Below are 14,249 nucleotides of genomic sequence, written 5' to 3' on the forward strand. Positions count from 1 at the left end.
ACAATCAGTACAATTCACCATATCAAAAAACTATAAAAGAACATACGATCACCTAAACAGATGCATTAAAAATATGATAAAATTTAACATTCTTTCATGATTTTAAAAAGAAAGAAAAAAAATCTCTGAGCAAACTAGGAATAGAACAAAACTTCCCTTCCCTGATAAAGAAAATCTAAAAAAATACCGTACAACTAATATCATACTTAATAGTGAAAGACTGTATGCTTCCTCCTCATCAGAAACAAGACAAGAGGGCCAGGCCATGGCTCACTTGGGAGAGTGTAGTGTTGATAACACCAAGGCCATGGGTTTGGATCCTGATATAGGGATGGCCGGTTAGCTCACTTGGGAGAGCGTGGTGCTGACAACACCAAGTCAAGGATTAAGATCCCCTTACTGGTCATCTTAAAAAAAAAAAAAAAAAAAAAAAAAAAAAGAAAGAAACAAGACAAGGATATCTGCTCTCACAATTTCTATTCAGCATTGTACTGGAGATCCTAGAGAGTAGAAATAAAAGGTACAAAGATTGTGGAGGAAGTAAAACTATTTGCAGATGACATAATTGCATACGTAGGAAATCCTAAGGAACCTGCAAAAAAGTTATTAGAACTAGTGAGTAAGTACAGCAAGGACAGTGAGTAAGTATAGCAAGACTGTAGTCAATATATAAAATTCAACCATATTTCTCCATACTAGAAACAAATAATTGGAAATTAAAATTTAAAAAATACCCTTTACAATTATTTTAAAAAATATGAAATACTTAGGGATAAATTTAACAAAATACATGCAAGATCTGAACATTGTAAACCACAAAACACTGCTGAGAGAAACTGAAAAAGACCTAAATAAATAAATGTTCATAGATTGGATAGAACATTATTGCTCTGATGTGAATTATCCCCAAATTAATGTACAGATTTAATGCAAACTACCAAAATTGCAACGGGTTTTTTTGAGGAAATGAATAAGTTGATCCTAAAACTTACACAGAGTAGACAAAATAATTTTGAAAAGAAACAAAGTTGAAGGAATTCACCTATGTGATTCCAACATTTACATATACTAATGGAACAGGATACAGTCTAGAAATAGACCCTCTCTTTACATGGTCAATTGTTTTGTTTTTTTGGCAAAGATGCCAAGGTAATTCAATGGAGAAGGACTAATCTTTTTTATAAATGATGTTAGAATAACTTGCTATTTATATGCAAAGTACAAACCTTGAACCTTACACCACAGTAAAAATTTAACTTGAAATGGATCACAGGCATAAATATAAGCCCTAAACCTATAAAATTCTATAAGAAAAGAGAACATTTTTACGACCTTAGCTTAGGTAAAATTTACAAGATAGGACACAAAAAGCACAAAATACAAAGGAAATATGTTGATCAAACAGATTTCATCAAAATTTTATACTTAAAGTCTTCAAAAGACACTTAAGAAAATAAAGAAGTGAAGAATCTAATGGAAGAAAATATACCCAAAATCTGCATTAAAGGACTTGTATCCAACTGAAAGAATTCTTACAACTCAGGAATAACACAATCTGATTTTAAAAATAGGCAAGAAATATGAACAGACACTTCATCACAGGAGGTACAGAATGGCACGTAAACATATGAAAAGATACTCAACATCATTTGTCATAACAGAAACACAAACTGAAACCAAATAAGATAGCACTATACACTCACTACAATGGCTAATAGTAAAAAGACTGACAATACCAAGTGGAGCAACTACAACTCTCACACTGCTGGTTTTTCAGCCACTCTGGAAAATGATTTGGTTATTTCTTAAAGTTTAACATGCACTTAATCACATGACCCAGCAACTCCACTCTTACGTCATTAATCCAAGAGAAATGAGATCATATATCCAATACAAAGACCTGTACGTAATGTTTATAGCAGCTATAGCTCCCAAACAACCCAAATATCTATTACTGGTAAATCGGTAAATAAAGTATGGAATATCCATACAATAGAGTAGTAAGTAATAAAAAGGAATGTAGTACTAATGCACACAACTGGGTAAATTTCAAAAGCATCATACTAAGCGGAAGATGCAAGATACAAAAGATTACATACTGTACGATTCCGTTTACATAAAATTCTAGAAGAGGCAAACTGTACGGTGACAAAAACCTGGGTTTGGGTTGAGGGAAGGGGACTGACTACAGAGGGAAATGAGGAACTTTTGGAGTGATAGAAATATTCTACATCCTGATTCTGATGGTGGATATTAGATTGCACACATCTGTTAAATCACATATCATATACGTTGGTGAATTTTATTACATGTGAATTACATCAATAAAGCTGATTAAAAAGTCATATTTATACATAATGTGATCCTACATCACCTATCTGCATATGTTTCTTAGGAAAATCCTTATGGAAACCGTAAATTTCTATTTTTCTCAATTTATTTCTAAGCTCTCAATCCACTTCTTAGAGATTTACATATACAGCCCCTTCCCCAACCCAGGTAACAGGGAGGGTGGGGAAGGGCAGAGCAAACTATACTATGACTACCCAAGCATCACCCTTTACACCTAGGGGGTGACATTTCCCTGTTCATTGGGCCAGTTTCTGGTACTTCCATGAGAAATCTTATTAGCTTAAGTGTGAGGATATGGATGTAAAAAAAAAAAAAAAATTCTCAGCTTTCAGTAAAAATAGAGAACTAGTAAATATGCTACATGACTTTTGTAAATAAATTATACACACACACAGACCTTTTAAATAAATATATCAAGTAGACTCAAAAAAAGACCTTAGATTTTGATTTTCCTCGTGTAAGTATCCATAAACTATTATTGCGTATTCAGGAAAACGTCAACAGCCCCATGTCTAACAGATCCCAAATTTTCAAATCCTGGTCTATATAACTCAACCCAAAGACATTCTCACTTAAGTACATCAGTAGATTTTAGGTACAACATAGTGCACTTAAATTCTATAATACAGCGTTCATGGGGAAAATGGGTTATCACTAGCAGGTTTACTTACTTCAACCATTCCTTGATGGGGTCAAGAGAGGCTACAGGAATGGCATTGATCATTGTCACTTTCTTGCTGTAGTCCTTGTAGACAATAACCATATCAAAGTTTTTCAGGTGAAACTGGACCCGCTCAAAGTGAATCAGCTCCACTTCATCCAATGTCACCACAAAAGGTGGCTGTCAGGGAGAATCTTGGATCATTATCATATAAATATTCCTCCCAAAGCACTACTAGTTTCAAATACCTTCAGGCTCTAAATCACTACACAAAGGATAACTAAGCTGTTTTGGGGTCTTGTTTGAAAGACTGAAGCAGTATGACACAGTACGAAGCTCCAGTAAAAGTATCTGCAAGATCAAAATCTTCTCTCAAGGAGAAAACTACCATTTAAATAAGAAAATTAAAAAAAACTATTTAAAGAGACTTTTAAAGAATCATTTGTTCGATTGTTTTAAGTAAACATCAAAAATGAAAATGAGAATAATTAGCATCAAAACACCTACTACCCCCCTGCCTTCTTTTCTCCAACAATTTTCTTACTAAAAAGAGGTAAGAATGCTCACCCATTCTGTAACATTTACCAGTGCACTACTAGTGGGCTGAAGGAGGCAGGTACTCCTATGGGGAGCTCCGTTAAATCTGAGAGAGAATAAGAAAACTCATATAAGACTGGGCTCATCTCAAGAGAAATTGCTATTACCACAATGGACAAACTTCTTCCCTTTCTGCATTCCAAACACGGCTCTAGCATACTCACTGGAGACTCACTTCCAGAGGAAGTCTCTCAAGTCTTAGTCACTCAACCAAACCCTTAAAACTTTTTAAGAGAGAGTAGATGGTCTCAAAGATTATTAGTCATAGGAAAAAAGGATATGATGTTATGTTAAATTACTACTAAAGGAAGAACAACCCATTTTCTAAAAGGCAGACCAGTGAAACTTCAGGACAAAAAGAAGATGAGATATGTTACCCTAAGTCCCTAAAAGGCACTTCAAATTCCAGTTCTTCCTTAGTTAGAGCCTCTACTTTGTCAATGAAATTTTTAAAGGCTGTTTTCAGTTTGTGCCTCATTTCTCGTTCCATCTGTAAAAGAAAAAATATTAACTATAGCCATCATGTTACTTGTTAATAGTACCTCCCCTCAAAAAGTCTAAAGAGCTTTTGGAGTCCTTAATTCTTATAAGCGTAATACTAAAATGTACACCTTATTACCATACCATAACTGTAGAGCTGAGTCTGCAACCTAAGTCTAATCCATAAGCCACTGCACTAAACCATCTCAGCAGATATTTGAGTTGTTCTGCACAGATGCAGGGGTTGTTTATAAAATACAATAATTCCTGAGTTTGGATTTGGACCTCATCCTACCTCTTTTCCCTGCAAATACAATACTAAATTTCACAGACCTGTTCAGCGTAAAGGTCATCTCGGTCATGCATATGCTGATGTTTCCCCAAGTCCGTGGTGATCTCTCCCACTTCCGTGTAGAACTGCACATCTGGGTGCCTCTTCTTCCCAAACATGATGGCATTCTGATGGTATAAAGCAAAAAAAAAAAGAAAAAAAAAAAAAAAAAGACGTCAGAAGTCTTAGGCTACCCAACAGAGAAACAAAACAAGACCATCTCAAAATGTTAGGCCTACACAGCATATACGTAAAAAATATTATTTATGTGTCATAATAAACAATAATGTTTGGGAATGTGAAAAAGTATATATTTTTAAAAGTAGTTCAATTTATCAGATTGGACTTTGGAGATTATGTTGGCAACAAATTTTGTCTAAAGCAAAGTTTCTATTTCAGAAACAGAAATTTGGGTTGGCCAATTAGCTCAGCTGGTTAGTGCTCTGAAGACACAGCTCAGGCACATGAGAGACCATCCATACCATTGACATGGGCCTCCAGTGAGCCTTGTAACACCAAGGTCAAGGGTGTGGATCCCCATACTGGCCAGTTGTCAAAAACAAACAAAAGAAGAAACAGGAGTTTGGAGAAGACTTTATATGTTCTGCTGGTCATTATATATCACACTAAAGGAACAAAATGTTTAGCACATTCTAGATGCCAGGAACTGCAGACTTTTAAAAGTTATTTTATTCAATCCTCTTAACAATCTTACGTGATAAGTGATGTTTTTCATCGCTATTTTATAAGAAAGCAGCAGAGAGAAACTAAATATCTTGCCCAAGAGCTCACAGCTAGTTAAGTAGAAAGATATACCTTGAGGTGAAAGTGCAAGACAATGATCATTTCTCCATCACAGGGCTGGAACAAAGCATGCTTGATGTTATTGTACAGAATATCCACTTTGTCTCCTCGAACAGATGTGAAGCGAAAACCTGGGGAAAAGAATGAAGAAGCTAAGCATCGAACACAATCATTAGGTTAGGCCAAAAGGCATAGCATCTCTTCTGGCTGATTTGAACAGGGTCAAAGGAAACACCAACAACTATACAATGTTTTCCCTTCTTTCTGGCCATAGAGAAATGTGAGTAGATTTCTCCCAGCATTTCCTTGTCATACTATATTATTTGATCTGTCATTCCTATAAACGTGCCCTGAAGACAAAGCCCAGGCACATGAGAGACCATCCATACCATTGACATGGGCTTCCAGTGAGCCTTGCATCCTCTTCTGGGCAATGTTTGGACGAATGTACAGATCTTTCAGTTTGGGATTACTCCGGTTTAAATTGATCACCAGTGAGTCTTGTTTCACAATGCCCTAAGCAGAAAGAAAATTAATGTGAATCCTGATGTGGCCTTACACGTCCCCAAAACACATGTCTTTCTACACAAAGGTGCTTTGTCTGTGTTCAGGCTCACCTCCTTCTCTTTCTCTTCTGCTTCTCGAGTCTTATAACGTTTCTGTACTTCTTTTATAATTCGGAAAGCATTCTGAAGGTTCAAGGCTGGTACTGTCTGTTCTCCAGGCGCCTTCATATTTGACGCTCGATATGTACTGCAGAAAAGGGGAAGCACTTATAGAATATTCTTTATCAGGCTAGGTAACCTCTACCCATTACTATATAACTGGCGTAACATCTCTTGAGAAAAACATACTACTGAATGGTGAGAGAATGCCTGGAAAGCTGAAAAAAAACATCTTTTATGCTTAAATGAAGGATGTTATAAATGATTAAACCATTGGGGTGGGAGAAATCAAATCTGGCAAACATCCCAAATTATCCCATTCCACACCATGAAGGAATAGAATCCAATATGGCACAAATGTTCTTATTTGAGGATTCTATTATAAAATATGTAAAGTAAGTATAAAATATTTTCATGAGGGTTGCAAATTCAGGTCCATCCTCAAAATAGTACAAAGCCAGCAATGTGACACTAAACAAGTACCAGTGAGGAAGGCTTTGCCATTCACTAGGTAAGGGAGGACACAGCACAGAGAATGAAATGTTTCTCAGAGTACCACTCCAGCCAGTAGGGCTCTGGGGATGGTTTTCCAGGGGACTCACATTTCCTTGACAAAAGTGGCTTCAGGGTTAGGAAAGATGTTGCCCTCATTCCTGCCCAGGGCACTGCCTGGGCAATAGAAGTTGATTCGCAAGTAAGTATAATCTCCTTCCACGGACATACTTATATTCTGTTCAAAGAAAGGAAAGCCATATAAACAAAAAACAACAACAAAACCACAAAGGTTTCTTTCCTTGATAAAGAGTAGTAGTTATAGAAAGGGTAAATTAAGTTAGGAGTTACAAGCTTGCTGCTCTTTAGAATTTAACTTGTAAATGTTAATCTAAATTTAATAAGCATATTTAGCTTATCTTTTTACATGACTGGATGTCTGTTTCCCAAAAGAATCAATGAATTCTCAAAATACTTTGTGCCATGGTACAACTACAGAATAAATAATGCTTAAATAAAGTTCGAGGAAAGAGGCAAATTACATTTCTGAACTAGTTTAGCTTTCAACAGAGTAAAAACTGGAAGGGGAAGGAGAATGATAGCAGGAGACAGGGAAAGAGGAGGAAATTAGTTAAATGAGAAGGGTAGAGTCTAAAGGAGCAGAGAGTAGGACAGATGATGCAGGCAGATTACTTATGGTAAGCACAATTAATATTTTAAAAAATAGTTTGGCTGAAACCTGATGCAATGAATGTTAGTACCTTGATTGTGGCAATGTGAAAAGGTGTTGCAATCCCAAACACAGGCATTATTACAGTTTCATATTTCTTATCAATATAGATCTTCATTTCCCGAATATGTGGTTCTTTAGGCATCAGAGATGGGTTTTTATAGGACACATTAGATTTGCGAGCTCTGGAGTGGGATAAAAAAAAATTGAGAAATTTCTGCAGTCAAACATAACCCTAAGACAACTGAATTGCTCAATGCAAACTTACTTCTGAATCTGCTGTTCTCCCTTCTGTTCAGTCAATCGCCTCTTTGCTTCTTCATTGAGTTGAGCTGCCAGTTCTTTTTGATGTGCTCTCCGTTTCTCTTCTGCAGTCATCTCATTCTAGTGAAGGGAAAACGCAAGTTATCAGAACGAATGAACCATAACAGTTATGAAATCAATGTAATTTAAAACAGTAAACTCACTCGTGTTCTTTCTGTAAGTAATGCTGCCCGAGAACCTCTTCCCAAAAGGTCCTCTGCCTCATCTTTCTCTTCCTCCTCCTCTTCCTCATCTTCATTCTATGGGAAAAAGTCACAAAAAATCGTTTTAATTTTTTTAGCCAATATTGTTTAACTTCTTCACTGTACTGAACTTCCTGTACAACTCATTTATCTTCTTCCTACCTTTAAAAAAATCCCTACATTCTTCACTTTCTTCTTCACAGAAGTGAGAACAGTGGCTGGGCCATCCTAGAATAAAAAAGATTTCAGCCATGTAATCTAAACAAAGCACTTTCACTTTCTAACCTAGTAGAAACAGCTGAGTAAAGCACAGCTGAGCAATGCTTTGGACTTTCTGGACACTAGAATCTTTGACAATGAATAAATATAGTTTTTATCCTCCCAGCCTCTCATTAGGAACTTTAATTTGGGAGGCAACACTGGAGTAATGATTAAGAATACAGGCTTGATTTGAAGCACGGCTCAGTTACTTTCTAGCTCTGTGACATTTGGCAAGTTACTTAAACTTCTCTGTTCCTTCAGTTTCTTTATCTATATACGGAGATAATAAGAGTATCTACTTCATAGGGTGACTGTAACAATTCAATGAGTTAATGCATAAAACTTAGCTTATTAAAAAAAACCACTTTTTTATTTGCTGTCATTATTATTAAAAATTAGTTTCTGCTAAGTGAAAGAAACCAATCATAACACCACATATTGTATGATTAAATTTATATTAACTGTCCAGAAAAAGCAAATGCTGAGAAAGAAAATAGTTTAATTGTTGCCTAGGCCTGGAGGACTTGGGGTGGGGTGGACAGTAGTGAGTGCTTATGGGCTCAGGGGTTCTCTCTGATGTGATGAAAATGTTCTAAAATTAGATTGTGGTGATGGTTGCACAACTGTGAATATGCTAAAAATCATTAAATTGCAAATTTTAAGTGAGTAAATTATATGGTATGTGAATTGTAGATCAATAAAGCTGTTTTAAAAAAAAAAGAAAAAAATCAGTTCCATTATTAGAATAACTTTCTGATATTATCATTATCAAGGTTTAAGCAACAATGTAATAAGCACCTTGGTTTACACCATTCTCTGTACTTGGGCTATAATCTCTATTCCTAGCTATATTAGGTCAGGCTGTCACATAGCTCTCTCCCTTAGCTAGCGCTTAACAAAGACAAGAAAAAAACACAGGGTGTCCAAAATGTACCTCAAAAGTCTGTTCATGAACACTCAAAGGTTTAAGTGATAATACACACCTCATCCACAAGCACTGTGTCACCAATGAATAAGGCATAGGTTTTCTCTTCTGGTTTTTTCCCTTCTTTGTTAGTCAGATCTGAGAATCCCAAATTGATACTGAAAACCATCCCTAAAACAGCAAAACAGGGCTTAGTCTGTGGCTGTGAAAGAACGGAGAGGAGTAAGATTTATACAGACACATAGATAAAGCTAAAGGAAATTACTCAAAAAAGTATTTTCCTACTGCATGTATGTAAAATTTACCTTTCTTCAGTTTGTACTGATTTTTACTATTGATTACTAGAGAGCCTTCACGGAATTCAATTCCCATCCCAAATCTAAAAAGAAATAAAGAGAAATGTCAGTAACAGGCTAAAAGATCTCTAACACGGATCAAGTATAATATATTCATTTCAATTTTCATGATAAGGCAGGCAAACATGTGGCAATGATTTGCCCCTGCTGATCAGTCAGTTAAGGAAGAGAATTCGAAGATAGTCTCTGGCCTCTAAATATGTTGTATAATCCCATGTTGAAAAATAATTTCCTAATTAAGTATCTCATGTAACATTTATTACATCAAGCCTTCTTTATTTTATTTCCCCACATTTAAATTTCAGTCTTCTACCATGAAATCAAGTTACAGGTTTTCTTATAAACAACACCGCAGAGATTGTTAAGGGATATGTTACCAACCAGTAATAACTGGATCGAGAGGCAATTTTTAATGTAATATTTACAACCAAATTCATGACTTGATATAGGCCAATATATTTTCTCTTGTCCACCAGCGAGGTCCAGAAGGAAACTAAATACCCCAGACAAGTTTTCATCTAAGGAGACAGCTCAATGCTATGTTTCCCAAAATGTCCTTTGTTCTATAATACATTATTAGGTATTTCTAGGTGCTCAATGATCAAGCACATTTGAGAAACACCGGATTAAATAAAAATTAAGAAAAAAAATTGTAATATTAGGCCATCTCAGGGTATTTAATTTGCAAATGTGAGATGAGGTGTTCTAAGAGAGGAAACACAGTATGCAATACAGTATTTCCTAATATTTGTAATTTGATCCCAGGACACCTACGGGTCCAGAAAAATCAGTACCCCATACACCTGGGAGGAGAACCTAAATCTTTCTCACTTTTTATGATAATACCACGTGCTCGGCACAAGGTTAAATGTGGTAGTCCATAAATGGTGGCTGAATCAATCAACTGGTCTAATATTGACTGACCACTGCCAGTCATGAAAACAGACTCAGAGTGACAACAGACATCATAGCATACCCTAGGTTTTTGGTAATTTTGCTCAGCAGCTCTGGCTTCTGCTTTTTAACCACGTCCATCACAGCATTATACACATCACATATCTTCACACCTAAAAACAAAGCAGAAAGGGGATATTAAAGTATCCTTCAGAAAAAAACAAAATAAAACATTTTTTAATCAATTTTTTTTTCACCTATTAAGTCCCTTAAAGCACCATTTCTCAAACTGTAAATGAAGGAATACAGAATGTCAAGGGTGATAGGGTCTAGAAATCTGCATTATTAAAAATAGTCCTCCTAATCACTCTTAATTATACTCTGAGAATCACTGATTCAGGGGGACTAATGAACACCAGTTGGTCTCAGTGAAATACTTTAAGAGTTGATAAATGGTATAACATTGAAAAACAGGTCCTTGTGGTGGGCCCGTTCCACTCATTGCTAAAAGGGTGAATTATTGTTAGTACTATGACCTTAATTTTTAAGGACACAGGCTATGAATAGATATGTCAAGCCAGAATAGTCCCGATATGGCAGCCTCAGAGAGATCTTTATCTCCATTAAAACTATCTATGGCTATGATTTCCAACATTATTTCCCCAGACCAATTTAGAGATATTGTGAAAGAACAGGGTCTGGAACCTCTGGGCAACATGGGTAGGCTTAAGAAATGGTTTAAAGAGGGTAAGCATAAAGTTTCACTTAGCCAACTGGGAGTGCAGAGTCCAAGGCAAAAGAGGAATTAAATACTTTGCTTTCTTTTGAAGTAGTTGCATGCTTGCTTAGCAGGGTTGCTACTAGCTCTATTCTCACACTAAGATTCTTGGTATCCATTCAATGTAGGATTAACATTAAATATTCTATTGATAGAGATACAGGCTCTCAAAACTTCGAAACTAAATAAGACTAATAAGGCCAAGATATTTTATGAAGATCTGGACACAGAGGCCTAAGAAATCAGAGAAGTTTCTGTAAACATCAATGACTACTCCACTCATGCCTGAAAGAAAAGTAGATTCAAGAACTAAGTGCTAGGATGATTCAAGGTTACAAGAGCCTCAGGGAAATAAAACTCCTCTGTTTGTATTTTTTTATGTAGGTTTTCCCCATCCTCTACATAATTTTTTACACTATTTCCAAATCTTCTTTTCTAAGGTATCTCACCATGTCTTAATTCCTTTAGTAGCTCCTCTTGAAGCTGGAGCAAAAAATTGTAATTTTCTTGAACTTCCTGAGAAGGATCAATCATCAAGGTGCGAACAAGATTGGAGCAGTAAGATTTGAAGCGAATACCCATGGCACAAGTGATGGCCCCAAAATGCATATGATTCTTGTCACTAGAGACGAAAGGAAGAAAGCATTTCATTACCAAAACTAGTGAAGTTGTTAGTATCACTGGCACATACAACATCAACAATCATTACTTTCCTCAGCTATATCCTAAAGCTTTGGCTGAATAAGGACCTAAACCTTTTTTGTTTGTTTTTAAAAAACAAACCAGTTTATAAAGGCTATAGAGTAAAAACTCGTAATCAAAACTTTCAGAATAAAAGTTCAGTGAGAAGATGAGTACTGTATTCTAAAAATGCAAAAGATATACTGAATTGTATTCACTATATTCTAACAGTATGGTTGTGAGAAGTCATGTATCCACTGGTCATCTAAAAATTGCTGGTTATAATTAATCACTTCAGACTCATCCAGGAAGAACAGTATTCCTTACAATATTTTTTTAAGTTAAAAGAGGAATTACATTATGATACATCTAATAACATTTTAATTATTTTTGTCATTTTTGCATTTTTCCAGCATTTTTAATAATTTCGGAAAATGCTTACAATCAAATATTAAAGTAAGAAATGAGCAACTATGTGAAATAAAATAGAGACATGCATAGAACAAAACAATGCTCTGGCTGTTATATTATGAAGTTCTCATACTTACCTCACCACACTGAACTTAAGATTATAGTTGCCACCACTCTGAATAATAGGAGGGAAACACATTTCCACAGTAGAAGGGTCTGCCCCAGCTAGGTATTTTTTCTCTTCAATGGACTTTTCCACAGACTCAGCCAGTTTGCTGTGTCGAACTTTCTGTAAGCATATCCAGAAATAAAATAACACTTACTAGAGAGGTTGGCAAAGAGGGGTGTTGGGTATTTGGACATTATCATTTGAAGATTACATATACTGTGATATCATTTAGATGATATAAAAGTCTTATAAAATGTTTACGCAGCAGATAACATATTGGTATACATGCAAAGCATATCTGGAGAACACTATGTGGAATTAACAGCTATTCCAAGGATTCTCAAGTAAAATAATGGGTAACCTCAAGAAACTATAGTGCAGGCTTATAGTTATGTTGAAAGAGATGGCATAATTACCACCAACTTAAGTATCAAAGTCTTAGGATTCCCAAGGAAGCGGAACACATATATGAAGAAAACTTCATGGTAGGGACATATTACTGCTTCCTTAAAACAGTAAAAAGACCCTCCCCACTCCATTTACCTCATCTGCATCAACTATTTCCATGACTCTTTCCTTGAAGAATTTGTTGAAGACCTCAGAGGTGATGCTGGCTGCTTTCTTCATTAGGTTGAGTTCCCCATCTTCCTTTACAGCCATGGTATATGCCACAACTGCACTGATATCTATCTGCAGTCAAAGTGGTAAGAGTTTCTAACATACAAATATAGAATTGCTAAAGAAATGCATCTCTCCTAATTTGAATATTATTAGTAATGATTTTTGGTTCTTTAGCAAACTGCTCATCAGCAGATCGCAGAATATTAAAATATTCTCTTCTTGAATTGAATAAACACTTGAAATAGCTTTTTGCCAGGTCATTGTGTGTTTTAAGAGGCATTAAGTTAATGTACCCCTTAAAATTCAAATTCTCCTCTCTAGAGATTTTTATAAAGGCTGAAGAAGGAAGATAGGCAGAAAGGCAGGGAAAAAAGAAGAAAACAAAAATATTTTTTGGATAAGAGATTTTTCTGTTTCCAATTCTGAAGTGGCTGGACTATCTCCTGAATGCCTCATTCCCTAACTAAAAAGTAAAGCTGGCAAACTGCTCAGCCAAAGGGGATGAAAAACGGAAATGTAAATGAATATAGTTTTCCCAAATGTCCTGTACTGTCTGTTGTGAAAGCCCACTGTGCCTTTGTCTTCTCAACTCTCAATTGGCTACTTTCCAATAGTATTCTTACTTTGTCAAAACCCTCTTTGTTGAGGCAGTCATTCCAGCTCTTCATAAACTCTCCAGGGAATTTGTCTTTGCTGAACACTCCAATCTTCTTGCCATTCTTGCTTTCTTTAATGGCTTCAATCATTTTGTCAAAGTTGTTCTTATTACTTTCATTCTATCAGTGCCACAAGGAAAAAAAGGGGGGTTGTTAATTAGTTTTAGAATTAGACATCTATGTTCTATTAGTAATAGGCAGAGAGGAATATTCCAAACTATGTGAAGAATAGATTTCCACCCCCATCCCCACCTACTTCTTTAGGGCAGATAGTAATATATCAAAAATTAAAACAAAATTTCATCAGTTATTTTTATATACTTAAAAGTGCCATATAAGTTGATGAGGCTATTCTTATTTTCAGAAGTAGCTAAGTGGGCTGGCTGGTTACCTCAGTTGGTTAGAGTGCAGCATTGTAACACCAAGGTCGAGGGTTAGGATACCCTTTCCAGACAGCCACCAAAAACCAACCAACCAACCAACCAACCAAAAACCAAAAACAACCCAAACAGAAACAGCTAAGGAATTCAAACACTTAGGTGAACAACATTCTGAGAAAAAGTCCTTTTTGTTAGGTGGGCGGTATGACAGAAAAGATCATATTTAATAAAAACTAGAAATGAGGTACGTCTAAGTTTCCTTAATGATATTTAAGGTTATTTGCTCCAACCACTCAAATGAAAACAAACTGAGTGTCCTTGAGAATGACCAGATAAAGTTAGTGTTCATCAGAATTCCATAGCCCGTTTCTTTTGCTGCAGAACTGGTAAGAGTTCTTGAACTCTTTTCTGCCTAACAATGAAGATGTGACAGAACTTTGTAATTACAACCACAGCCAGCTATGAACGTCTCCCTGCATTCTTTGAATTTCTATAAGGC

General features: G+C 35.8%; 1 protein-coding gene across 1 annotated transcript in view; it reads right to left on the reverse strand.

Moving 5' to 3' along the window:
* Nucleotides 1–14,249, reverse strand: part of SUPT16H (SPT16 homolog, facilitates chromatin remodeling subunit) — a 31,329-nt gene that overhangs the window by 8,374 nt on the left and 8,706 nt on the right. Inside the window, exons 4-22 of the mRNA XM_063089109.1 lie at nt 13,338–13,490; nt 12,637–12,783; nt 12,062–12,213; nt 11,282–11,454; nt 10,137–10,227; nt 9,110–9,183; nt 8,863–8,975; nt 7,781–7,846; nt 7,580–7,675; nt 7,381–7,496; nt 7,144–7,297; nt 6,493–6,620; nt 5,843–5,978; nt 5,615–5,741; nt 5,238–5,356; nt 4,424–4,549; nt 3,988–4,100; nt 3,581–3,656; nt 3,024–3,193 (exon numbers count right to left, since the gene is read on the reverse strand). Of these exons, the coding sequence (XP_062945179.1) occupies nt 3,024–3,193; nt 3,581–3,656; nt 3,988–4,100; nt 4,424–4,549; nt 5,238–5,356; nt 5,615–5,741; nt 5,843–5,978; nt 6,493–6,620; nt 7,144–7,297; nt 7,381–7,496; nt 7,580–7,675; nt 7,781–7,846; nt 8,863–8,975; nt 9,110–9,183; nt 10,137–10,227; nt 11,282–11,454; nt 12,062–12,213; nt 12,637–12,783; nt 13,338–13,490 (2,330 nt within the window). The remainder of the gene's footprint in view (nt 1–3,023; nt 3,194–3,580; nt 3,657–3,987; nt 4,101–4,423; nt 4,550–5,237; nt 5,357–5,614; nt 5,742–5,842; nt 5,979–6,492; nt 6,621–7,143; nt 7,298–7,380; nt 7,497–7,579; nt 7,676–7,780; nt 7,847–8,862; nt 8,976–9,109; nt 9,184–10,136; nt 10,228–11,281; nt 11,455–12,061; nt 12,214–12,636; nt 12,784–13,337; nt 13,491–14,249) is intronic.

The sequence above is a fragment of the Cynocephalus volans genome, chromosome 3 (genome assembly GCF_027409185.1).
Source record: "Cynocephalus volans isolate mCynVol1 chromosome 3, mCynVol1.pri, whole genome shotgun sequence".
In the NCBI taxonomy this organism is placed as follows: domain Eukaryota; kingdom Metazoa; phylum Chordata; class Mammalia; order Dermoptera; family Cynocephalidae; genus Cynocephalus; species Cynocephalus volans.